The sequence below is a fragment of the Harpia harpyja genome, chromosome 20, assembly GCF_026419915.1.
Source record: "Harpia harpyja isolate bHarHar1 chromosome 20, bHarHar1 primary haplotype, whole genome shotgun sequence".
In the NCBI taxonomy this organism is placed as follows: domain Eukaryota; kingdom Metazoa; phylum Chordata; class Aves; order Accipitriformes; family Accipitridae; genus Harpia; species Harpia harpyja.
Genome location: NC_068959.1, coordinates 2,685,746 through 2,711,824, shown reverse-complemented (window position 1 = coordinate 2,711,824; position 26,079 = coordinate 2,685,746). Strand labels below are relative to the sequence as shown.

Below are 26,079 nucleotides of genomic sequence, written 5' to 3'. Positions count from 1 at the left end.
TTGCATACAAGGGTTATTGGACAGTGCTACGTCACGGGGCAAACACCAGCAGCATGTAGATCGATGCTTGAAACACCAGTGTGTCAGGGATGCTTAGACAACTGCTTAAAGATATTTGGCTTCGTTCCTTCTGCTCCTCAGAAGCGGTGCCTGACAAGTGGGCAATACCTGGGCACTTTCACCCCAGCGTCCTCCCACAGCATATACACGTACAAGTTCATTAAGACTGAGTATTATTTTCTTACTATTTATTTGTGCTGTAAACAGATATCCAGTTCTCTTTACACAAAATGACACAAGAATCAGTTTTGTCAAAATAAACATTACAGAAAAACTCCTCTATAAAGCTTATACAACATAAGTTTTGGTATACTACCTAAAGAGATTTTCTTTAAAAAGTTATTTTTTTTTTACAATGACTTCTTTATTCACTACAGTATTTTGGAGCTTTAATACTGTTTCTATGAGGAATTTAACACCTACACATCTTGACTGCTTGCCCTCCATCCTTTGTGGTTTTGGAGAACAAAAGTAGAAATGTATTTTTCTTCCATTTGGCAACTTTTCTGAATGCCAAGTGTACTTGCAGTTCTCTCCCACCTCCTTCCACACCCTTTTCTCGCCCTTCTTCACTATTCTACTATCTCCAAGGAGTTCCTATTGCCAGGTCAGTAACAAGGCACTGGGCTTGCATTTTAGCTCAGATGAAGAGTTTTGTATAACACACCCTTACTGCCTAAGCCATCCCCAAACTTCACTGTTTAAATTCAGATAATACAATAGAAAATTGTTTTTTAGAAAAATGTTACACTACATATTTAAATTTTAATTCAGTGAAAACTTTTAGTTAAATTACCACTCCGCAGATGAAACTAAGGCATGATCCCACTGCATGGGGAAAGGTATATACTAAAGGAAGTAAGTTCCAATAAAGAATTCTAGGACTCCATCATAATTTCTGGTTTCACTCTCAGAGCTGTCACAGCTGCCATTAAAATGAAAAAACCAGTTTTTCAGGAACCGTAATTGGAAGCAAGGATAGGAAAAGTAATCTTAGAGCAACAACACTTCACACGCTCCCTGGAAGATCACTGGGAAACAGCCACCCTGATTGACACTAACTTCATTTGCTCCTTTAACAAGGCTTAAGGTTCATATGACGCAAAAGTCTTACTACCTTCTGAAAAGAACCAAACCGAGCTTGATACTGGAAAGTTACAGGTACTACATTGCCTGATCACCAGCTTGACCTTAGCAGACTGGAGTACAAACAAGGAGACACTGCAGTCGCTATCTGCTTGCTGACAACTACTGTGGCACGCTTGTCGGCATGCAAGACCCCCACAGCTGTTCTGCAGCATTAAGAGTCTTCCGTGACAGCAATGTTCAGAAAATGGGAGTCATTTTTCAACCTCCTCCAAGCTAAATTTACCACCACCGTATCATCATAGTTTAGAGAACTAGGCCTCGTAATATTTGATCAATAATAACATATGACCTAGTCTGCAAAATCACATCCGTTGAGCCCTAAATCCCACATTTACTGTGAAGATTATCACGAAGCAAGCTGCTGTGATCTCTGTTCTTTAGTTACAGTTACTCTGGCCAACAGCTTGAAAAAGATCCATAAATACTATCTGTGCAAGCTTCTAGCATGCTCTGACAACCATGCAGTGAAAACAGCGAGTTTCTGTTTTACAATAACTTCCCAGATACAAAAGCCTTGTTGACAACTATATTGTCAGGCCAGAAAACCCTAGAACCACTGACTGCATCTTCTAAAGGCAGCTTCTTGGAACAAAAAATAAATAAAAAGAACAGGAAGGATGCGCATCCCTTGCAGGACACCCTGGTAGTCCCCTGAAAGCTTGCTGCTACAGAGAAAGGAGCTGCACACCAAGGCACCTGAAGGCAGGTACACACCTGTGTTGCCACAGCCCAAGTCAAAGCAGAGGCACCAGAAAGACCAGCCCAAGAGAACAAGTCCCCCACCGACCACCAGAACCTCCTACCAAGGCAAGCCGTGGCGTGGGAGCTCTTCCTGGGGGCTGCTGTTGAGGTAGACCAAAAGCACGAGGTGGTGAGAGCTTTTTGCACGCCGTGCCTCAAGGGCACCAGCACCAAAATCCTTCTCCAAATACAACCGGCCCTTGTCAGAGATCAGGCTGCGACACCAAACCTCCCAGTTGCACTTTCTGAACTGAGGTGAAGGAAAGAGGAGTGAAGGGTGAGAGACTTGGAGAAGAGTTTGTCCTCTGAGAATAATTTCACAGGAAGACTAGGAACTTGATGTATTCTGGAGATGTTTGATTAAATATTCTTACCTACACTGACACCAGATTCTCAAATTCCTTTAACCAACAACCAGCACTGAATCAACAGGCACAACGCTAATGAAACCAGAGCTCGAGTATCTCTGTATTAGGATTATAACAGAATGAGGAGCTTAAAAATCAAAACAAAAAAGAGCAATAAAAAGAGATCAAACCACACCTGGTAACAGAGGTTTTGAATAAAGCTGCTCCTACACATACCAGACTCTGGACACATTTAAAGCACGACACAAAGTACTCAAGAGCATTTCTTTTAGGCCGAGGACAGCTCTTCCAGAGGGAAGGCTAGTGAAGATATCGCTGCCTGCCATCGCTAACCAGGGGACGTTCCTCCCCCAGGTCTGGAAGCAGAGCTCCCGCGAGCACCCTCTGATCTAGAGAGCTCTGCAGCGGAACTAGCAACACACGGAGACCACAATCATCCTTCTTCCTCCCATACAAGATTCATACGTACAAGAGTGTCTTAGAATATAATTTCCTTTAAAATCCTTATTTTATATCTAACTTCCAGAAAAGATACCTAAAAACCATATACATAAGGTGTGCAGTAGACACCCATACATACGCACATGCAGGCACAGAACAGTCATAGAAAGTAAGCGACGCTGACGCGCAAATTACAAAACCAAAATGTTTTGTTACAGCTTTTGTTGCGGCCCTGCTTCCTTCAAATGAATCCCAACAAGCAGGAGCAAGTAAGATTAGGCAATAGCCTCTGACTTTTTTGTGTAACTACACACACAAGAGATACCACATGTTCATTACACTTGATTAGGATGTTCAGATTCAACAACTCCACTGAGTTTTAGACACAAGAAGTGCTCAAGGTCACAAGACCAGCTTCATAAATATCATCCCTCAAGCTCCCTGAAGCTCAGACTTGTAGTTCTGTCTCAGCTAGACCTAACTACGCACTCTTTTCTTCAGGTAAGCTGGACTAGCACTTTGACATAGGAGCACTACACATTTCAAAAGGCCAAGACAATGCTTGGAGATACCCATTCACTTGTATCCCGTAACAGAACCACATTCCTACTCACCACTTCATTTTAATGAATCAGAATTGGAAATTACATCCAGTAGACAAACAAGGATGGTGGAACGGCTTTTCACCTTGTCATGTGTAACTTAGTGACTCACTAAGCATAAACCCTGAACTTTCTGCAAACAATGCCAATACACATGAGCCATTGTCCACAGAGTTATTAGCGCACTGTAATTTGATCTTCTCTTTAATACATCCATGTTCTGTATAGCAGACTTTACACTACATGAAGGAATTTGCATTAGTCATGACCAAGAGCAGCAGTTGGGAATCGAAAACGAAGCATCAAACTCAGCTGGTTCTGGCTGGCTACTGAGCCGAGTGAAACAGGTTGGAGGAAAGGGCCAGGGCAGCTAATTTATAATAACCCTTCCAATTCTGTACACAAAACCAAAAAGCATCACTTGTCACAGAAGCAACATCTGTACACTTCTGCTCTTACAAGGCCAAAGAGGTACAAAGATACTGTGCTGTGGAGTACCGGCACAGGTAGAGGTTAAAGTCTGCCAAGATTCATACCAGCAGGTACAGAGATGTTTGGTTTAGAGAAGCAGGTCCAAGTGTCACTGCAAACAAAAATCCCAGGCTCTGTCCATGCCGGGGAAAGCAGCAGCAATGCAGTCCCAGTGACTCTTCAGAGACCCGTATTTAAAAGAGATGCTTTAAAAACCAGCGTGACCATAATCAGTTTTAACAAATCGCACCAAGCCAATGACTGGGACACTTCCAGGAGTAATGCTGATTACTTTACACCATAATGATGCAAGCACCAGACATTTATTTAACCAATGAAAAAGCCATGATTTGACCTCAGCTGCCAGGGAGATCAGAAACCATAAAGTCACAGCTATTAGGTGGAAGAACTGTAAGCATGTTCCTAGGTTATTAGCACTATGTTAGGTGATGAACAACAAACTCAGCCTAATCTACTTTTCTGAGTTTTCATTACAAGTTTACTTTCTTTGGCATTTCACCCAACCTGAAAGACAAAAAAGAAAATGGTGTTGGGGAGGGTTTTTTTGGTGGGTTTGGTTTTGACTTTTTTTTTTTTTTTTTTTCCCCAGCTTTGGTTAATAACGCTCTTGCGAAAATAATTAATCAGGAGAATTCATACATGTACTTCAGGGCACCTTAGGCATCACAATGTCTCCCTGTTTCCATCCGAGTTATTTTTACTCCTTTCACTCCTGACCAAATCTTCCTTTCCGGGACAGTCTTCAACATCCTTACCCACAATATGGGTTAATACAGACACAGACTCTAAAAACAAAACTCACCCGTCCAGCAACATTCATGCTATTTTCTCTACTTGTTTAATATTAAATTTTTTCAACAAGGAAACTTTGTTAGACAGACTCTAAATTTAAGAAAAACCTATTTTTCAATGACATTTCAGTAAAGCCAGTATATGTACTCGAAGCTAGAACAGTGCCCTGAAACCTGATTTACTTGGTTGGAACCATGAATCTATATTTGACCGAAGTCAACAGGCCTTAATTGTTAAGAAAGCTGGAAAAAATATTTATTCCTGCGAACCACTAGCAAAGTTTCCTTGCAGGTATTCCAGACAGACAACAGCTGCAGAACAGCCAAACCAGAAGCCCTCCTCTGTGAACACGGTACCTTGTCCAAGGCTCAACATAACGTTATTTGTGTCGCCGAGACATAAATAATCAAAAGACTAATATGAGCAACACATTCAATCTTGCTGCTGAAAGCACAACAAAAACAAGCTCAAAAAAACTGGCCAAAAGCAAACAAACAAAAACCTCCTAAGACAGACATTGACGCTCTTATAGCAGAATATTTACATATTTTAACATTTGGTTAAAAACTGGTAAATGCTCCAATATTGTATTTTGGTTCATTTGAAACAACAGATGGATTTTAAGCACAACTAATTTAAGGTTGATTTCAGCTTCAGAAAGTGTGTTGTACTTAAGGTTCCAACTAGTGATAATCTGAATTATTTGGGTACTGAAACACATGCCAGGTTGTTGAGTACTTCTGGCCAAGAAACAGGCAAATCGACCGTACGTCACAAGCGTGGAGCCGTGTCCACATGGCAATGAGAACAACTGTAGTAAAACAGCCAAATTCCACTGATTTTAAGTAAGACTTTATGAATCCAGAATCAGTCCTACAATCAGCCACAGATTAATAATGCAAAAGGAGGCTAATTTTAATTACCCAGAAGAGAGATTTGACCCTGCCCAGTCTCGGGGAGGGGGACAGCACATTTTACCTACACTGGTTTCCCAGGGATGCTCAGTAAGACTGACCAACTACCAGCAAACATGCATCAATTGGTCTGAATTTTTTTAATAGAGGATTGAGACATGTCTATCAAAGAACATCATTCTTGATCATCTCAGAAAACAAGGCACAAATACAAAGTTTATGAAGATGAATTATCAAGAAGCATTTTAGTGAGTAGTACAAGAGTTTGCAAGCTTGGCTTTTTTTATTACAGGAAAACCACAGGTCTAATTGAGATGAAGATTCACGATACTACACTGTATTAAGAAATAGAATAATAAGAGACAACTACCCACCCAAAGCACTCTTACAAGACAAAATAGAGGAAAATGTAAGCACTAAAAACTTCCTAACTCATCAAGCTGGCAGCTGAAGAGACGCAGCTCTCCCAAAGCTCCAAGGCTTGTCAGACAATCCTCCAGGATTGTCAACGCTGTATTTATCATGAGCTTAAAATACATTAAATTAATGAGCAGCCTGGAAAAAAATGTGGTTTTGTTTTACCTTGAACTGGAAGCTATGTGGCAGGGAAGTGCAGGAGGAAGAGAGAAGGTTTATTACTGTTTCATTAAAAGTAAAAGAATTTCAGGACTTGCTTCATTAACAAAGAAACTACATTCTGCTTATGAATAATACTCAAATAATCTGAAGAGCTGCAGCCACCAATATGATATCCAATGCATCACTCCTCAGGTACCATCGTTCAGAACTTTAATTTTACTAGACGGCTATAAAAAAAAAAAAAAAGCTTTACAACACATTTTATTTAAAGAGACATATCTAATATTTAAGAAAACCTCACAATTCTAGGTATTTTCTAGTCTTAGAAAGATGCTGATAGAATATGGTATCAACAAGGCAGCACACAGGACGGGAGTGCGTGCACTCTCAAGTCTTTCTCTAAAGCTGCAGTTACTCAACATTTTTGCTAATAAAACAACAGATTTTTCTGCATTTGATTTTTCAATTGTACAGAACAAAAATAAAACTGTAACTGTCGCCTTCACAAGACTGCTTATAAAGTATTCATAATTATATTACAAGGTTTTACATTCTTGTAACTGTAAATAATAATTGTTGTCATATGAGTACAGAAAGGCAATCTGCATAAGGTACACAATGACCCAGCCAGGCATTTATTAGTAGTAAATTGCAGGCAGGCCAGTACGTGTTCGCAATCACTTTGGTTATCACCCAGTGATAACCAATACATTGACTTTAAAGGTCTCTTCCAACTTCCAAGCCCAGTCACACGCAAAGACGGAACCAAGTCTCTGCAGTGTAAGGGATAAAAGTTACGTAGCACTGCTCAGTTCATCTTCGATATACAGTCTGGGGAGGCCTGCTGGCAAAGACACCGAAGCACAGAGCTACAGAAAAATCTCAAGTATTTTACACCAGGTAAGTGCTGGTCATCTTCAGTTTGAGCTCCAGAACTCTTACTCGCATGACAGAGTCTTAGAAAGCGTCAGCTATAAAAGAATATATGACTAACAAAAAAAAAGGGGGAATGAAAATGTAAGATAGAGGTTAGGTAGTAGAAAATTATGGCAGGAGTCAGGTTTCCATCACTCCTTTTTCCCTGTTTTGGAGGCCCACATACTAACAGTAAGGAATTTTTATTAAACACAAACCAGCATCTGTAACTTCATTTAATACAAATTTCTTTTCAGCTTTAAGATAACTGCAAGCATCTAGATTTTTGTAGTGATTCTACAATTCTGATTACGATAAATAGCTATCTGAAAACAAAACCACAGTTACTTCAACAGTCCTAAAAGCTCACTGCAAACTACAGAAACAATGGATTTTAACAAAGGCTAATCCCCTGTTTCACCTACTGAGTTTACAGAAAATTATTAAAAGGATGAAAAAACCCACTTCAAAATACCAGCTATTTCTGGAAACAAGAAGCAGATGTTCTCCTCTGTTTGGCTCAGCTGTGCTACAGTACAAGAGTGCCTTTGTTATGCTGTCAGCAATAATTTATTTTATTTATTACAGCCATTTTATAATGCCCATCAATGTACTATTTGTGCATGATTTAGATTCATGCAGATCTATTTCTCTATATATAAGCTGTCAGGAAGTATCACATACACACTCCAAATAGCAGACCCTGTTATGACACAGTTGTGCAAATCAGGTTTTTTTTCTCTTTCCACTGTATTAATAAAAAGGGAACAGGAAGAGAAAGAGGAGTTAGTACTGCTAAATGACGTTGAATTAACATTAATCAAGAATTACTGAAACAAGACAAAGTTAGGAAAATACAAGAGTTTAGAGTATAAAAATAAACTCTTTGAAGTCCAATAAAGGCAAAGCTTTCTGAACCACGAAGAGGAAATACTGTCTAGAACAAAGTCATGAAGAGCTAAAAGAAGACTACGTTGGGAAAAGGACCCATTAAAAATGGCAGAGAGCACACTCACAGGGAGGGGGAAGGAAAGAGAAAGAAAAAGGAGCATAATCATTTGCTATTTTGCCCTATCAACCACTGAGACCTTATCTGTGGTAGGCACTAAACCACTCCCCAAAAGACTAACATCACAGCCTTTGTATGGATCTGATAAGGAATTCTGGGCCTCAAAAAATTAAACCTTTAATGAGAGCATGCAGAGCAGCATAAACATTCATCCTTCCCTCCTACTGCTTTGAACAAATGATTTCCTTCTATTAAAATATTCCCAAATTACTAATTTAATATTCCCACCTGTGACACAAGAAACAGGCAGGATGATATACAAGACAAAGCTAAAACACTGCATGGAAGTACGTAAATCCCATATTCCCAACCTGCAAGAACTGGAGGACCTGTGTGTATAAATACTCCCACATTTACCACCACACAAACATCAGCATAAGCCTGGAAGACAAATGCAGATATTAAAATATTAAACAAGTGTATGAAATCCTATAGTTTAAATATAGGTATGATTTTTTTTTTTTTTTTGGTAAAGTGATTAAGTGTCCAATTACTGCAAAGGTTTCCTCTATCTGACAAGACAGCGCATACAGAAGAAACGATTTCTTTGGATAATCTGTTATCGAAACTAACATCTGGGAGAACCCTTACAAATTCTGCACTTTCAGGCTGAACCCGAGAGAGAGACAGATTTATATATAGTGTCAGTATATGGTCACAGACAATCTGTGTAACCAATGAGTCTTTAAGTTTTACTGAAGTGGGACTCGCATCCTAACGTGGCAATCTGCCACATACATGGGTATCAGTCCACGAGCAAACGTTCTGAAAGACTTTCCACAAGAACGGCCAGCTTACATCACATATCTGTACAATTTTATGATGCACTGGAGCAGAGGGAATAAAGAAAATAAAAGAAAGAAAAAATTTCAAGATTTCTCAGATTTGGGTAGTACCAAAGTAAGTTTCTAAATGGAGTAACAGAACAGCAATTACATAAAAATGTATACATCATTAACTGTTAGCTACAATCTTTAGGAGTTCATCAAAATAATTCCCTCCGCCAAATAAATTAAAGATTATAGCACATGAAGTATCTGAGCAACAACAACCAAAAAAAAAAAATCAAGTGTGTACTTGTCTAATATGCATAACTTATACACTTAAACAATTAGCAAACATTGGAATGTTACCACAACACTGAAAACTTGCCCTAACAGAGATTTTTCCAAACAAAAATATTTGTAGCATCAAGAATTAAAATTTTTACTTGAGCAAGCTGTTGAGATAATTCCCCAAAATAAGTAAATTATAGAAATATTTTAATATCTCCCTGCTTAGTTCCTCAGATCATACAAATCAAAACATTTGGTCAAGAAAAAGTCCTAAAAATCAAAATCATATGGATAATAGTACTGCTCATACGCAAAATTTGACATGTGGATTATCTATCTGTATTTTTCCAGAGACTGCTGTACACATGATAGTTATGAAGCACCAGACCATGCTACTCATCAGCACAGCCCCAACCCTGTAATTTGTAATACCCAGGTAAACTGCCCATATAAACTGCAGGAACAGAAACAGAGAGGGGGGCAGAAAGGGACTGAAAGCTATTGAAACTCGTGGTCAAGCAGCTTTGGCTCATCATAAAATGTCAATCAAGGTTTGGGGAATTTGGGGGTTTTTCCTGTATAAAAATGCCATTGAAGTATAGAAGCAGCCCCATGCAGCTGATTTGATGTGGGAGGGGCTGATGATACCTTTCTACGAGAGTAGGAGGGGAGAAGTGAAGCCACACTTTTTGTCCGTGCACAACTGGATACTTCAAGACAGGAGTCACCAGCTCGTACACTCTGCACAGGGACACCCGAAACTGGGGTCTGACCCTAAGGGCTGTGCTAAGCAGGTTTTGACTGCCCTGACCAAAGTCTTGCAGCCTACAGAAGAAAGTTGACAAGTCAGGATGCTTAGCACAATTAAAAAAAAAAAAATTAACATTGCAATTGCTTCCTCCAGTTCCCTTATCACCCTATATCCATCTGTCATCACATCTCAGAGCATATGCTTGGGAAATCTGGCAGAGAACGGCCACGCTGGGGAGGTTCAATTTTTTGCTTTGTGTCTGAACAGGTAGTATAGATCCAGAAAGGGGACCCCCAGATACACCATGCTAATGAAACAGGGAAGTGCTTTTCTTGCAATCAGGTTAGTTTCTGAATGTATATTAAACAAAAGTACCCCAAGAAAACAAAAGTGATTTGACTGTAATTATCCACTCAGCAACAGGCAACAAGAACAGAGGACCCAATCCTGCCAAGTTTTAAGTACACGTTTAACTTTAATCACGAGTAGTCTCACTGTGCAGTGTCTCTAAATGCCTGCCAAAAAAGGGCCAGATTAACAAGGGAATTACTTTTTTTTTTAAAAACCATTTTAGAAGTACCATTAGTTAGATTAGCAAAGATTAGATTTTTTTTTTTTTTTCCACAATTGAGATACCTTGGCAAATTCAAACCTGCACACAACCCTGATGTCAGCCTCAATGGGAATCTGCACAGATCCACATGAACCCAAGAGCACGGTCCAGTGCAGTTGGACATCATGATATCTGACAGTTTAACATCACAAAGTTAAGTGAAATACTTATTTTAAGGCGGTTTTAGCCAAAATAAGATGACAACCCTAAAGAATTTCATGACAATTGCTGGGGGGGGGGGGGGGGGGGGGGTGGAACTGGGGATGTCTTAAAAAAAAAAAAAAAAAAGAACAAAAAAGCCATACACAGCCGTGACACATCAGTATTGCAAGAAGCAGCAGTGGGCAGATGTTTCAGGCCAGGCCAGGCCAGATTACCTGTTGCCCAAAGTCAAACCCGTGACGAGCCAGCACGGTATGCTAGCTCATGAATGACACTTCTGTGATGAACCCAGCTGCCCAACACTGCAAACCACACCAGCAAAGGAATTTTGCTAACTGAAGACTACAGCTGAAGAGAAAGAAAGAAAAGTCTGAAGCAAGAGAGGAGTGATAAAAATAAGAAAACAGAAACAACAGAGAGACTGCCTCATCGTTAATTTAGGGAGCAGAGACACAAGGAGGAATGTATCAGATATCCCAAGGCAAGTAAACATTGGCACTAAACATATACTTCAGCCACTTACAAGGCTGACTTGAAGGGGAATTGGGGTCTCTGTCCTGCTAGGACATACTCTGAAGCAGTCTCTGCAGCAGTTCTCCCTGAGCAGCCTTTTCATAATTAACTTATAAGGAAGACCAGGCAGGACATTGTGCTCTCCATGAAGTATCAAGGGAGAACAGATGTTTCCCGGTCTCAAAGGGACAATCTCAAGAGCGTATCATTTCATAACACTAATTCTTGAGCACATTTTAAAAAAAAAAAAAAAAAAAAAAAAATCACAGTAAGGGAAACAAGTTTAAAAAGGCTAGGGTAAGCAAACAAACTGCAATCAGCTTTTCAGTGAAATGCAAATGCTATCAAGCATATTTCGTTATTAAATTAATGCTCCATGATATTACCATTCCCAAAAATACATGGCTGATTACAGACTAGCTTGCGGGGAAGGGACAGAGAAGGCAGTTATTTGGAAAATGCGTTTTATTGTCACTAACCAGCCTCGCACATTTCTACACTCCCACTCGCTGGAGAAACATTCTCTTTATGAAGTCTGCGAAGCGTAATTAGTTTGGTTTTGTTTAAATCTGCATCACTGTACAGGTAAGCAAAGTCTTTCAGCTCACTAACTTTTCCCAGAAGTTTTGCCTCACTGAAACATGCATAATTTTACTTTTCAGTGATCTGCCTCTTCTTCTTCCTACAGCTTGCCTGAAGTAGTTCATAAAGTGCCTTACGTCTGCATCCAGCGCGTCGCTGGATGTTTAAAACGCTGTTGGTCTCCAGAGGTCCAACTTTGGAAAACAGAAATAAATAAATAACCCCACTCTACACAGAAGAAGTTTGTGAGCGCCAGCCTGGTCGTGCGTGGCACGCCAACACCTCGAACCCCGGCACCGAGCAAGAAGCAGCCTGTCGGAATCCAGATTTACGCCAAGGAAAAACAAAACAAAACAAAAAAAAGTAAAGAAAAAGACCCCGAGGGGAAAGAGCCGCAGCCCCCTTACCTCCGCAGTCCTTTCCGATGGTTTCTTTCGCAAAGCCTGTTTAATCTTGGGGTCCACAGGAGAGGTCATTCTATTACTCTGCTCCTCCCGGTCCGTAAACTCCTCAGAACAGCTGGCGGGGGCGATGCCTCCAGGCGAGCAGGGAACAACCGAACACAACAACACAACGCGATCAGCCGAAGCTCCCGCCCGGGCTGCTCCCGCCGCCCTCCCGATCGCCAACGACGGCCCGGCCCCGGCCCGGAGCCCGGCCCCGGCGCCACGGGCGGCCCCTCTCGCCGCTGCCCCGTGGCGGGGCGGGGACGCGCCCCGAAACTTTCCCGGCGCCGGGGGCCCGCCGGGGGCCGGGGGAGGCCGCGCCGCCTCACACACACACACACACACACCGCCGCGGGGCAGGCGGCGGGCCCGGGCGGGGAAGGGGAGAGGAGAAGGCCGAGGCGGGGAGAGGGGAGCGGGGCCGGCGGGGAGGGCAGGCAGGCAGGCCCCGGGGCGGGCGCGGTGCCCCGCTGCCGGGCTGGCTTGCTCACCAGGCGGGCGGCTCCTCCGCGGCGCTCCGGGAGCACTCCGGCTGCCGGCTCAGCAGCAGCGCTCGGGGCAGGTGGCGCCGGCTCCCGCCGGCGCGTTCCCCCGGCGGCCGGCGCCGTTCCCCATCGTGCGGGCCCGGGCGGCGGCGGCAGCGGCGGCCCCGCCGTGAGGAGAAGTCCGCGCGGGCTGAGGGAAGTTACCGGCCGGAGCGGGACTCCCTGCGCCCGCCCGCTCGGCCCCTACGCCGAGCGGCTCCGCCCGCCGCGACCGCACAAAGCGACGCGGGCGGGTGAGGAGTTTCGCGACGCGGGCCCGCCAAAGGATCCTTCGCCTCGCCTCGCCCCGCGCCCGGAGCCCGGCCCGCTCGCTCGCTCCCCGCAGGCCGCCACCAGCAACCGCCGCCGAGCACCGCCGCCGTCCCGGCCCCCTTCACCCACCGCGCATCCCCCTCCCCAGACAGAAAAACGCGAGAGCGGGCTCTTTAACCCAGAGAATCAGCAAGAAGGGCGAGGGGCGGGGCGGAGGGGAAAAGGGCGGGGCTGCGGCTGAGCACCGCCCCCCCGCCCGCCTGCGGTAGGGTGGGGAGAGGGCGGGGTCGTAAGAGCCGCGCGGAGGGAAGGCTCGCGAGGGTTGGGAGGGGCGCGGCGCATGCGCGGCGGCCTCGCGCGCCCTGCGGAGAGGCGGCGGCGCGTGGCACCGCCGCCCCTTTCTCCTGACAGGGCCGCCGCCCCCAGGGCCGGTTTCTCCTACCGGCGCCTTGTGTTCCGCCTTCACAGCCGAAATAACTCGTTTTCTGCGCTCATCGCGTTTCGACATCGAACGGGGCACGCTTCTCCGATGGGCGGGCGTGCTTCGGTCACGGCACCCAACGTTAGCGTGTCGTTTCTTCGCCGTTACTCCTGCCCGTTGCGTACGTTCCAACCGTTTCCTCACAGCCCGCGGAATATTTTACCTTCCCGATTCACGAGCTGCTAAAAGTCCTCTCCTTCAGGCCTGGAGCTGTGGGTTCGGGTTCCCCAGGCGCGTGAGCCCACCCCTGCCTCACCTCACGGGCGCGGGTGCCCAGCACGAGGGCGGAAAGCCCGGCGTCCCGCGTTTGGCTCTCGGCCTTAAACACAAAGCAGTTGCACGGCTCCGAAGTCTCGTGGGGTTTCTCCAAAGCGGACCTGGGCTGGTTCCCATGTCCTCCCAGGACCTGGATTTCCAGTGATGCCGGCCCCCTCGGGGACACCGGGAAGCAGCCGTGTCTCAAACACGCCTCGGGAGATTTCCTTCCTTACCCCCAGTCCAGTTTTGTAAGTTCATGAGATCAAAGCTATGCAGGCACACAACTTGTGTTTGTCCTTTTCTCCTTCCTTCCTAATAAACAAGAGCGGTTTTGTTTCTTCCCTTTCTCCAGCTATTCCTTCCCGTTCTCCTTACCACTTGCCCTTTATGGCACAATTGTCTTTGTTGTACCAAAGGACTTTAATGGCCATTCCAAGTTGTTTTACAATATTTCCAGTGTTTCCTTCAAAGAAAAATCTGAGAAAATTTGACATTTCCTCAGCTGTAGACTTTTTTGGTGCTGTGCCTGGTATCAGTGGAATGGATAGCCCAGATCTGAAAAGCAACTATTCTTAACATCAAAAAGTCATTCCACTGCAACTGCTGGAGAGACAATATACGATGCTCTCAAAAATGACCATCAGGTAAGGACACAGTTCCAGTCCAATAAAGTCTATCAAGACAATTTTTTTTTTTTTTTTACTTCATTTTGAACTTCCGTGGTAAAATTAACATTTCCAAATATCATGTCTGTTATTGTTCCAAAGGTCAGAAGTTTGTACTAGTTATTTGGCAGAACATGTTATCCTTTTTCAACTTTAGTACATAAAATATTATTTCCAGTAGTGTGGGAATCTTGTGAGATTCCCTGCCAGGAACCCAAATCGAAAAGCTGGAGATAAAAAAGTTTTCCTGAGTAATCGAGGAGAAGCAAGTAGAAAAGAACTGAAGCATGAATCCTTCTTTATTGAGATTCTTTTTTTCTTATTTTTTCCTTCTTTTTTTTTACCAGAGATGTAATAGCAAATCAAGTAATTATTCTTTATCAGCTCAGTTTCTAGCTAAAGGTAATGTAAAACATTAGTCGATATTCCCCAAGTGCAGATGGCTGGAAAAAAACTTAATGGTAAGACTAGCATAAAAAGCGTAACAGAAGTCTGTGCTATGACAGTTCTCATGGATCTGTAATAATTTAAATCCTAATCTCGGTTTTTACAAGGTAGCTCATTTTACCACCTATTCTAGCTCTTCAGCATTCCCGCAATCAAAATAACGCAGAAGTGGGTATTCAACATGGGAATAAAATTAGTACTCTAATTTCTTTTTGCATACAAATTACCTTACTTATTGTACATCAGCCAACAGACACGCAGTGAGGTAGACAGAGGTACTCGATAGGAACCAAAGTTGCTCTTCCAATTTAATTGCTTGGCTCAACTGACCCGTGAAACAAGACTTTCCTCAGTCCAAAAATACCTGAATTTGGGTAGGTAATGGCTCTAATAGCTGCAATTATTCCAGGGGCTATTTTAGCTGTCAGGTTTATTTTCCCAAATATCTGGAGAACAATGGAAACGAGTGTCATGATCCTAACTGCTTACTGGTGTTACAGCCTACGTCTCCACATGGTAAAGCCTACGTAGTTAAACACAATTAAGAAGCTTTCACAAGTGAGTAATTTCAGGGCTGGGATTAAAGGATGTGGCCAAGCAGGATGCCTATTGTCTGTGTGGAGGGGAAAATTTGCTTCCCTTTTGTCTGGATTGTATCACTCTGCCTGAATAAAGCATAATTACTTATTGTGTAGTTTTTTATTTATTGAAAAATAACAATATCTATAGTCTTACATATCAGAATCGAAGGTGTCTTGCTATTCATACAGATGAGTTGCAATCTCAGGAGATTAAATGTTTCTGCTTCAAACATCCGTGAATTTGAGAAGATCAGCTAAATTACAAAGTACATCTCCTCCTCCTGGTATGTTCCCTCGATTGTTCTGGTTCACTGACACTCCCAAAGATGTCTTTTAAACTCACGCCTTTCACCACCTTGTGCACATCCCAGATTCTTCAGGGTAAAACTCAGCTTCCTCACCTCTCCCAGTGGGAAAGATGCATAATCATCATACACTGAAATATTTTTTACTTGTATTTTTATGTATTCTATATATTTCTTGTTCCCATGAGTTTTATTACAGCCTGGCAATTTCCTTCCTCTCGTTCTCCAAAATGGCTGCTAGGCTATTGTTTTTAATTTCTTAGCTTTGGGGAAAAAAAAAAAAAAAAATCCCCTTCAGAGATTCATTCACATCATTGGCAACGACTACTAGCTAAGTATGTGGTTAACACACCGTGAGGAAGACGCACAAACTAATTCTCTGCCTGACTAGAGGAAAACAAAATGTTCTGGGATCCCCCAATGGGAAGAATCTCTTCAGACTGTTTTACCCTATATGCTTATTCTGATGATTAACTTCCTGAGTAGAACATGTTTGTGATGGTTCAGTAAAAGTGTGTGAAATTGGGGAGACAAAGGGATAATCAGTAATTTTGTGCAAGTGCACCTTTTGCAGGAAAGTTACATTTTTGCAAATGGCACAACACTGATCAGGTACCCCGAGAAGAACATTGATCTCCTGTCTAAAACAGCGTTTTGCAGCTCAAAATTTCAATTTCTGAAATTATGTCCCAGAAGGTGTGCAATACCAAATTATTTTTGCAAAATCAAAAGCGAGAATGAAACGGTCATTTTGTATTGTACCACTAATTTTGCTCCTTCTGAGGCTAAGTTCCCCACTGTGCATATTCCTAGAGCTTCAGCGCGAAGGATAACGGTAAAATGTAGAAATGAAGCATGAGAATCGTGAGATCTTTATCTTTCTGCTGTATCATAAAATTTTTAAAACTAAAACCCCATCTTTGTTCTCTTTAACTCAAGACTGGCACGGCTTTCCTTCCACGTACAGATTTTTCCCGAAGGGTAAAACTAGAAAGCCATGCAGACGTAAGCAATTACAGAGGTCGTCATGACAGTCGAACCCTTATTTTTCGGCCTTAATCAACAAGACTGAAACAAATGGGAAGCCTAAGAACTTTTAAATGGGGGGATACAACGCTTTCTCTACTCATGCTTTACCTTCAGTGGCAATTTTGCTTGCTTTTCATGTTCCCTGTCACACATCTTTGATGGTCTCTAATGTGCTGAGTGCTGGTGTGAATGTACTGTGAATACAGTGAGCCTTGAGATTGAAAGGTCTTAAGACTGAATTAACATGCAAAGAGAGGGGGATGACAAGCCCCAGCTGCTCCCTGGAGCAGACTGAACCGTAGCTCCGGCTGGAGAGATCAACAATTTCCTAGGTCTTAGCTCCCAACTGAAGGGAACATCTCTTGACCGAGGGGACTTTATGGGGTATCCACGAGAAAGGCTTCCTGGAGGATAGGTGGCAATTCTGAAATATTTCATGCCTGAGGACGCACAGTGGGGTTAGGAACATCGCACCCGGGGCCATCGTGTCAGGTAATCCCCGGCTCGCTTCTGGAGCCCTCGGTCCCAAGTTAGGAGCAATCTGCTAAAGCAAACAGTGAATTAGGTTATTTGCTCTTCATTTACTAAGGTTTCTACGAAAACAAAGATGTGCATTGATACTGACTCGCTGAAAGTTGCCAGTGAGAACAGTGAAAGCTATTTATATTGAAACAGCACTGGCTGTCCTGTGACACTTACATGTATGTTCTCATCTACCTCATTTCCCTTCCATGTCCAAATGTGAAAAGGCACGTATCAAGAAGGGCATTCCTCTCCCTCGCCGGCTGCCGAGTGACTCGAAAGGTGCCACTGAAGTGAGGAATGGCTGGCTGCCCATCCTGTGCCTGCTGCAGAATTACCAAGCGCTGTCGAATGTGAGTGAGTGGGATCAGGAGCGAAAGGACTCCTGCCGAGTCACCAGAGCATCCAGTCTGCCCCAGGCACGCTACAGCGAACAACATTATCAGAAGTGTCTGATAAAAGAGAGTAAGATCTGACAAAAACAGTAAAAATTGTTATAAAATAACATCTAAAATAAAAACAGCTGGTTTGCTCAAAGCCGGAAGCTCTTGCCCCAAACAGATAGACACTCCGCAATGGAACAGCTCTGTCTGAAACAGGCTCTTTTATCAAATGGTTTGTCTGTCTTCTGCCGTTTTATTTTTACTACGCACAACCTACAGATATTTGATTCCAGCCCCAGCACTGTGTTGGCAAAAGCTAAAAGAGCATATGGACCTGTCTAGATATTGGAGGTATCCAGCAACAGTATACAGATGTCCAAGCTCTAGCCTGAAAAAATTAAAGATGGGGGCGGCGGGGGAAAACCTGCCCTGACAGGAGGCAATCTGGAGTCTAGTGACTACCCCATTTGCATTTTCTTTGTTGTTATAATCAGGTTCAAACTTTAGCTGCAAGATTTTCTTCATTTGTCGCAGGAAACCTCATGCCAAAAACCATTAGAAAGGAGAGGGTGGGTAAAAGAATGGGCAGGGCACAGACAAAGATGAAGACTTAAAAAAAAACAAAAAAACAAAAAAAAACAAAAAGAAAAAACACTCTTGCCATGGGAAACTGCCCACCAGTAATCTGGCATGAGTAACCGATTCAAGATCTCTTATTCCAAACGTTTAATGTCTCTTTCATTAATTTTTGAGGTCCGCTTAAAGTTGCATAACTATAAGTTGCAAGATGATTTCACAAACAGTGGGGATTTTGCGACTGACCTGTTATAACCCAGAGAGAACATGCAATGGTATTTGTATTTTCCTACTGAGTAGTTATTTTCAGAGGCAAAAAGCCAAACGCTTGCATAACCCAATATTACCATTCTGTGTATCTATGACATTTGTAAGTGGACAACATTTTGGCTGACAGTGTTGAGCTAGTAAAAGGGCATGCCTACGGAGGGGAGCCAGTTTAAATATGATAAAGATTAGAGTAAATAGGATTTCAGTCCTCCCCCTTTTTTAAGTAAATGGAGTAATTCTCTGAGCATGTGGAAAAATAATAAACAACCTCTCTACTGCCAAATAACAGGCCAACAGTCTAGACTTTTTCTTAACTGGTAATCAAATAGATTAAGAAATTGTGAATAAACGCCTGAAATGCTATTTCCCTGCTTTATGCAATTGAATACATGCTACTTATTTGCAAAATCCTACGAGAACCATTACAGCATTTGAATCAAGACTGAGGCTGGGGAAGATTTGCAATTCTTACCATTTTCTTGCTGCTGGTGTCGGTCCCGGGGTACTTTGGTATCACAGCCGAGACCAGTGCAACAATTCAGCCAGCATCACATCAGCTTTCCGCTGTATGCGTATGTTTTGTATGTGGGGAGATACGTGTCTGTGTGTTTGCATTTCTGTGTGTGTGTATAAACTATAATTTGATTATGAACAAATGTTGCACAGTTTAGTAGACTCAGTTCAGGCCTGGGAGCCAGGAATGCTCGGTGAACTCATTGCAAAGTTATGTAGGCCAAAATTCCCTGTATCATCCTCTGGTTTTAGTCACATTTTGATGCTGTCGGTCTGATTTTTCTGATGAAGAGAGTATAAACAGCTTCTGCTGACATTAGTGAGTTAGCAAGCACTCAGCTCCTCCACACTGGTAAATTGGGTCTCCTCGCATTGAAGCACTCAGTGTCAGAGGTGGTTGCTTTTATCATCTGTCTCTGCATGATGACATACATCCTTATTATTCCTTATGATCTGTTCTCCGGCTTTTAATGACCCTACAGAGCTAATGAGATGTTTAGTTCCCCCACCCAAGCACGACCATATGGATGAGATGGTATCAGGCAGCTCGCTGAAACCATTAAATCTCAGGCATGCAGAATATCCAGAAAGTTCCTGTTTTCAGCGTGTCGGTTTTAGTCTTCAAATGCAGAAGCGTACGGCGTGCTCACATGATGTCAGCAGCATAACAGAACAAACTGTCTTCTGCAGACAAAATCCTGTCTATTTTTAACTTTGAAAAGATCTGCAGATGACTCTTCTTCCACTCGGTGTGGTTTTCCTCCCTTCCTCCCCTCCTTCCAGAGACCCCAGCCTTGGTAATGTCACACAGTAATTCTGTATCACGATAGATGGGATGGCAGGGGATGTTGATTCACCCCGAGCCTGCGGTGGCCTCTTCCCACAGCCCAGAAACTCTCCTAAAGCGGACAGCTGAGATGCTCCTGCTGAGATGACACCACCAGACTCTCTTTTACCTTCATGCATCAAAAAGCCGAGACATCCAGGGATGCCGGCCGTCCTTCCTCAGCTGCCGGGGACGGACCCGTGTGCGGATCCGGGAGGAACGGCCTCGCTGGGCGCAGAGCCGGACCTGGGGGTACGGCACCAGCCAGAGCCAGCGCGCAGAGGTCCTGGAAGACCTGCTCGCTTCTCCTTTTGGCACACAAAATGGGGAGGGACCCGCGTTGCAAACCCTGTCAGCCCACCCCGAGGGTCTGCAGCATCTCCTAGCAGGGATTTCACCCAGGAGGGGAGGCTGTGACTAACGTACAGCAGCTCCTGGGGTGCGTGTGGGGTGTGTGGGGGGGTAAGCGTGAGGGGAGAGGGAAGCGTTACTCCATCCCGTGCTCTTCAAGTAGATGATTGTACCGGTTGGGTTTTTAAATGCTAAAATGCAACCATTCGCAGTCTTCCTTGAATGAAAGGAAGCATTGTGTATGAAACACGGGGAGAATTTCCTTTACTGTAACTTGTAGGGAGCAAAGGAAATAAAAGCAGAACAGCAGCTAGATGAAGGTCAGCTGATGGTATGAATCATGCGGTGATGCAAGTTACCGAGTGCGCGGCTCGGTGCCCTGCCCAGATGCCAGAAAACCAGATGCCACCTGCGTACACAAATATCACTTACCTACAATCACTTACCCCACATGGAAGTAATTTCTCTTGCTCGGAGCAGAACGGGCTGGTTTTTTTTTGGTTTCTTCCTATGATATGTGAATTTAAAAATCGGGAAAAGATCTATCAGGTAGGACGACAGTGGTGATATTGAGGCAGAAGCAATTTCTTTAGATTTTTAGGCATTTCGCTTCACCTAGGTGAAATCTGAGATGCAAGCGTTCCCTAGTCTGAAACACTGAAGAGGTGATGGAGGTTGCTGTCAGGGTGTCGGCAGAGCTGTGGCTGGAAACGTATTTGCTATTGCCATTAAAAAGGGGAACACAACGAAATTCATGCAGAGAGCTGCCTGGCCCGTAGGAAGCACGCTGACTTCCAGAAACACTGTGACACCAAGAACAATCCTGTTAAGGAAATACTCTTTTTAATAACTGCGTATGAAATGGCTGCACAACTTGAACCAGCAAGCTTTGACTTTTCTGGAAAGCTGCATGGGGCTCACTGTATTTTGACACGTCGCAGACAAGCTGCCCTCCAAGTGCCCCGGCTTCCCTCCATGCCATTAGGAATGCTCTCAGTGCTGTACCAGCATGCTAAAAGCCATGGATGGTACCAGGAGATATCTCAACATCTGAATTTTTTGAACTGTTTTAGTGATTAATATTTTTCTCAGAGCTTTGGCTAGTGGGCAGATTCTTTCCATAGAAGCCTGCATTGCATTTAAACAGTTGGGTTTCATTGCTGTCGTTATCCAAGGCAAAATTGCCTTTGCAGTAGAAGTGTTTTCTTTTATATAAACAATTGCTGTAGTAGTTGCTATTTTGTGAACTGCTAATTGGGTCTGTCTCCAGGAGGGTATTACAAATGTGCCGCACTTTTTTAAAGAAGGTAGCAAGAGAAATGGAAACAGTTTGTGGGCTTGCAGTTAAGGAGACCTTGAGGTAGCGGGAACCACCCCAGAGTTCTTTCCATTGTGGTCTAAAAGAAGGATGTGCACACAAACGGTAAAGAATCTGCAACCAAAAATGGCAGGAAGAGTATTACGATAAGAAACTCAGAGAGCAGAGCTCAGCAGAAGCCTGTGTCCAGGGTGGGAACCGCCAGCAGTTGCAAAAGTGTCCCCGGGGGTCTGGCCGGTAGCCAGCCCCGGGCGATGGTGCGTGGGGACGGGTGCCAGCGACACCACGGACGTGACGTGGAGGTGCGGTGGCCGCTGCGCAGCCCACCGGTGAGGGTGGTCCAGCAGATGGGAACACCGTGGGCAAGGAGGGGGTTACAGTTCCGTTGGCAGGAGTATTTTCCTCGCTGAAATAGCAAGACCGCCACATGCTCCGGTAATGATGCTCAGCTGCCTCTTTAGTTGACAGTCTGAACAGGAAATAGCCGGATCACAAATTAATTAGAAACGCTTAATGAGCTCTCATGCTTCGACTGTAAGGGATGAAGGCAGAGGACAGACGCTGCTGACGGAAGACATTTCCTCTAAAACTGCCTCTGTCGTATGCGTTCTGAAACAGAGGGAATTCGCCCCGTATTGCTGAGACTGATGACTTGCACTGGACAAATCCTGCGCGGGCTCCTGCCGAGCGCTGCCCGAGCCGGTGATTCTTTCGCTGACCCAAGGGCGAGCTGCCGCAGGAACCTGCGATCCAACGGGGTCAGCAGCTTCCCGGCGAGCAAGCCCGGGAAAAAACAGACGAGGATGCGACAGTCAACTACAACATATTTGAAGGGTGGTATTTAGGTTAAGGATTCTTCTCCCCCTAAAAATGGGAGTCTGAATTCACAGCTGTGAAGAGCCGCAATTGCCCAGAGCAGCGGGGCTTCTCCCTAGCCCAGGACAGGGCCCTTGATTTTAATACTAAATCAGTTCAAGCCTATGGTTCTTAAAAAACTCTATCTGTTTCCATGGGAAGAGCCTGCTTTTCACTAACCTATAATTTAAGAAATGGTTCGCAGATTTAAGCTGTATTTTGAAAAATAAATTTGCCTCCAGGCTGATGGCTTTTACAGCCTAACCAGCCTCAGAACAATGTCACGTGAAATGACAGAGATCAAGACCTTTATTTAAACTGTTGGAGCTGTACAAGAAAAACAAGCCTGGAGAATAAAGCGCACGATCATTAATTATTGCGGCACAAGCAGCACAGCTGTAATTATCTTGTTCACCAAGAATGTCTCCTGCAAATTTTATCAGTCATATTGTTAATACAGGGAAACAGGAGCCCTTATTCTTTCTGCTCTTTTGGTAGTGATCAAAATTAGACAAGATTTCTAGTTACAGCTGCTATTAATAAATCTACTCCTTGAAAATTTGGTAGTTAATTTCTTAGGATTCAGTACACTCAATAAGCTATTGAAAAATATAATTGCTCATGGCTGTAATTTTGAAGTAATTATAGAAGAATTGCTGAATGCAGTCTTTTCAAAGGCATCAAAGTTCTCCAAAGTGAAAAGCATCTCTGGCAGAAAAAATCTAGCGCACAAACCCATTTGTACCCTCTTCCCCAAAATCACTGTTTATAAACACCTCGGCAGCGTAATGACCTTCGCAATCCCCGCGCCAGAGCCTTCAAACGAGGGCGTTTGCTCAGGAGAGGTCCCACCAGCAGTCCAATATCAGCGCCAGGAGCCGACCAAGTGACTTGCCGTGCTCGCCCCTATACGGACTCAGGCTTTTCCTCCGTGCGCTCTCACCGCTGCTTTGTGTGCTGGCTCTGGGCCATTTATAAACCACTTTTCTTTTGGTGACATCAGTGGAAACATTCTAGAAATTCATTCTATTAGCCAAGAAAACTAAAATAATTTGCGTAGGAAGTAAGATGCTCAGTTCTCAAGGACACGCTCTCACCCATCTTTTTCAGCCCAACTACAGGCACTTCCATAAGAAACACCGCTTCCATTTTCTATGCCACTCAGGGAAAACATTTGTTTTCCGTTAACAGGCTGGGACAAGCTCCACCTTCAGCTCTCCCGCCTGGCCCCAGCAATGCCACGAGCGATGCATACGCGTGTCTCAGAGCTGCGACTTCAGCCCATCCTGCTCGAGAGGGAAATAACAACGAGAGCAGCCCTGCGTCTCGCTTATCGCAATTGCTCCAATGTAGCAGAGCCACAACGGGACATCACTGCAGCACCTGCAGCTCCTTAGTGGTTCTCCTTAAGAAAAAAGCTGAGTCTGTCCCACCAGCAGCACAAAAACTCACACTAAGGAGTTAACGAAGAAGAAAAAGCAAGATCCAGATTAAACAGACGTTCTGGTTACAGTGGTTAGAAACTGAACAGCAAGAGCAGCCAAAGACACGGTGGTCGGAGAAGGTTCCTCACTCTCAGTGGTTTAGAAAGCGCAGGATAGATGAAAGCTTGAAATAAAAAAATATCAAAATCGAACAATGTCTTTACAGGCTAAACCGGGACCTCCAGCATCTGCGGCACCGCGGGTGCTCCCCTGGCCCTGGGCTCCCCGCGGCACGTGAGCTGTGACCTGCGTCGGAGGAAGCGGCTCCCTCTTGTTCACATGAGGTTCTGATTTTGTAATGGGAAAAAGATGAGCTGGGGCAGAATGTTTCTGTCCTGTCCCCCCTGCCCCGCGCCGAGATAACAGAAGTTGAAGATTTCCCTTGGTCTCTAACTTCATCTCTGAGATGACATATCTACAGAAAAACTGTTACCAAAGGAGCCGGGTTGCAGGTCCTTAAGGAAAACAACAGCAAACAGCCTCAAAGGTGTTTGGGGAAGCGAGGGGTGGATCACCCCAGGACCCCCCCACCAGCACCCAGACTGGGGCTGCTCTCCCTGCCCAGGGCTTGGTCGGAGATGGGGCACAGGCAGAGCAGCTGTGTCACAAGAAAAAGGCATCTGCTTATCTCCTGTGCTGCTTTTGAAATCCGGGACCAACCTATGGCCCAAATACTTCCTTTGGGATGGCGCGATAAGGACCTGCCGGCTGGTCCGGGATGCCTCATCGGTGCCAAATGGCAGCGGAGCTCCGCCGTGCTTCCGAGCTCTGCCGCGGAGTCACGGTTCCTCACCCTCGACAGCTGGCTCAAGCTGGATTTTATTGCAAGGCTCCAGAGCTCTGGTGGAAACCTGGCCTCGAAATAAAAGCGAGTGTCTGCAGCAGGACCGGAGCGCCCGAGCCCCGGTGTGAGCAAACCGCGCGGCCGGCGCTCGCCCCGCAAACCACCGGGGCCGGTTGTTCAGCCCCGTGCTCGCCGCAGCCGGGAATCGTGGGGCTCCCGTGGGTGCCAATGGGCCGGATCCACGGGCACAAGCTGCCCTGCCCGCAAGACCGGCCGCGCTGGGCATCGCTGAAACCCGCAGGGGCTTTGAGCAACAGGTACCGGGGCAGAGGAGGTGACCACGCGCTGGTGTTCGGCTGGCGTGCGTGAACGTCACGGCTTGGGGAAGGAGCCCGTGTCACCGTGCTGTGGCTCTGAGCTCGTTCAGGGATCCGACCTGGCGGCAGAGGCGGCCGTGCGGGCTCCCCGCCTCCGCCGGCAGCGCGGGAGATGCTGCCCGGGTGCCTCACCGCAAAACGCGTGTGACGTTCTTCAGGTAGCCCTTCCCGCAGCAGTAACGTCTCAAACCACAGGACCAGCTACTTACTGTCACCTGCCTCCCTTCGACGCCTTCTTCTTCCGTGCGGTAATTACCGGTGATTGGCATTGAGAGCTCTCCATGCCCTGTTGTGGCTGGTTCTCAGGAGCGCAGCTGGAGGCAGGAGCTCGGGCGGTGAGTCCCCACCCTCGGAGCAGATGTCTTCAGCTCCAGCTGGGAACAAACAGCTGGAACAGGCAGAGGTTTAGAAATCAAATTCTGCCACTGTACAAATATTTTCGGCAGTGAAAATAAACAAAGACATGGGAGTAACACGCTTCCTCCTGCTACTATGCTTCCGAGGAGGAGATGGGCTGTGAGAGAGCAGAGGACCTGCGCAAGACCCAAGCGGGTGACCGGAGGGTGACGGCTCACACGAGGCCGTTCGTTTCCAGAGGCCACACAACGTGTCCAGCCTTGCAGGACGGCCAGCAGACACTGGCAAGGCAGAAAACGCTGCCCAGCGGCGGTCCCTCGGGGAAAGGGAGAGCCACAGCACCCGTCCGACACATGACCCCTCGCGCCGGCTCCTCAGCCGATTCCCGTGGGATCCACGGCTCCGTGGGAAGCTCCACGTCGGCACTTTCTGTGCCGGTCGGGGCAGGACCTCACGCTGCCACACTTTGGTACTGAGCGAGCGGCGTGTCCTGCGATGACACTGACAAAGCTGGCACAGCACAGCTAAAAGCTGGAGGAAATATATTTAAAATACTGTTTTTCTGTTAGGGCCAGTAGAAAAGTGCACGCTCTGGGTCAGCAGTTAACCCCCGCTCTGCTGGTTGGGAACCGCGCAGTGCCTCCGGCGTTACCGCA

General features: G+C 45.2%; 1 protein-coding gene across 7 annotated transcripts in view; it reads right to left on the bottom strand.

Annotated features, from left to right (window-relative positions):
* The window catches only part of RAPGEF6 (Rap guanine nucleotide exchange factor 6), a 133,773-nt gene extending 120,687 nt beyond the window's left edge, over positions 1–13,086 (bottom strand). For 3 of the 7 annotated variants that reach the window (XM_052816460.1, XM_052816459.1, XM_052816461.1), the window contains exons 1-2: positions 12,736–13,083; positions 12,206–12,333 (exon numbers count right to left, since the gene is read on the bottom strand). In XM_052816460.1, coding sequence (XP_052672420.1) covers positions 12,206–12,274 — 69 coding nt within the window. In that variant the 5' untranslated portion in view covers positions 12,275–12,333; positions 12,736–13,083. Of the gene's footprint in view, positions 1–12,205; positions 12,423–12,735 lie in introns of those variants that run through there. The other 4 variants (XM_052816462.1, XM_052816464.1, XM_052816457.1 and 1 more) reach the window with 3 other exon arrangements.
* Positions 13,087–26,079: the final 12,993 nt, after the last annotated feature.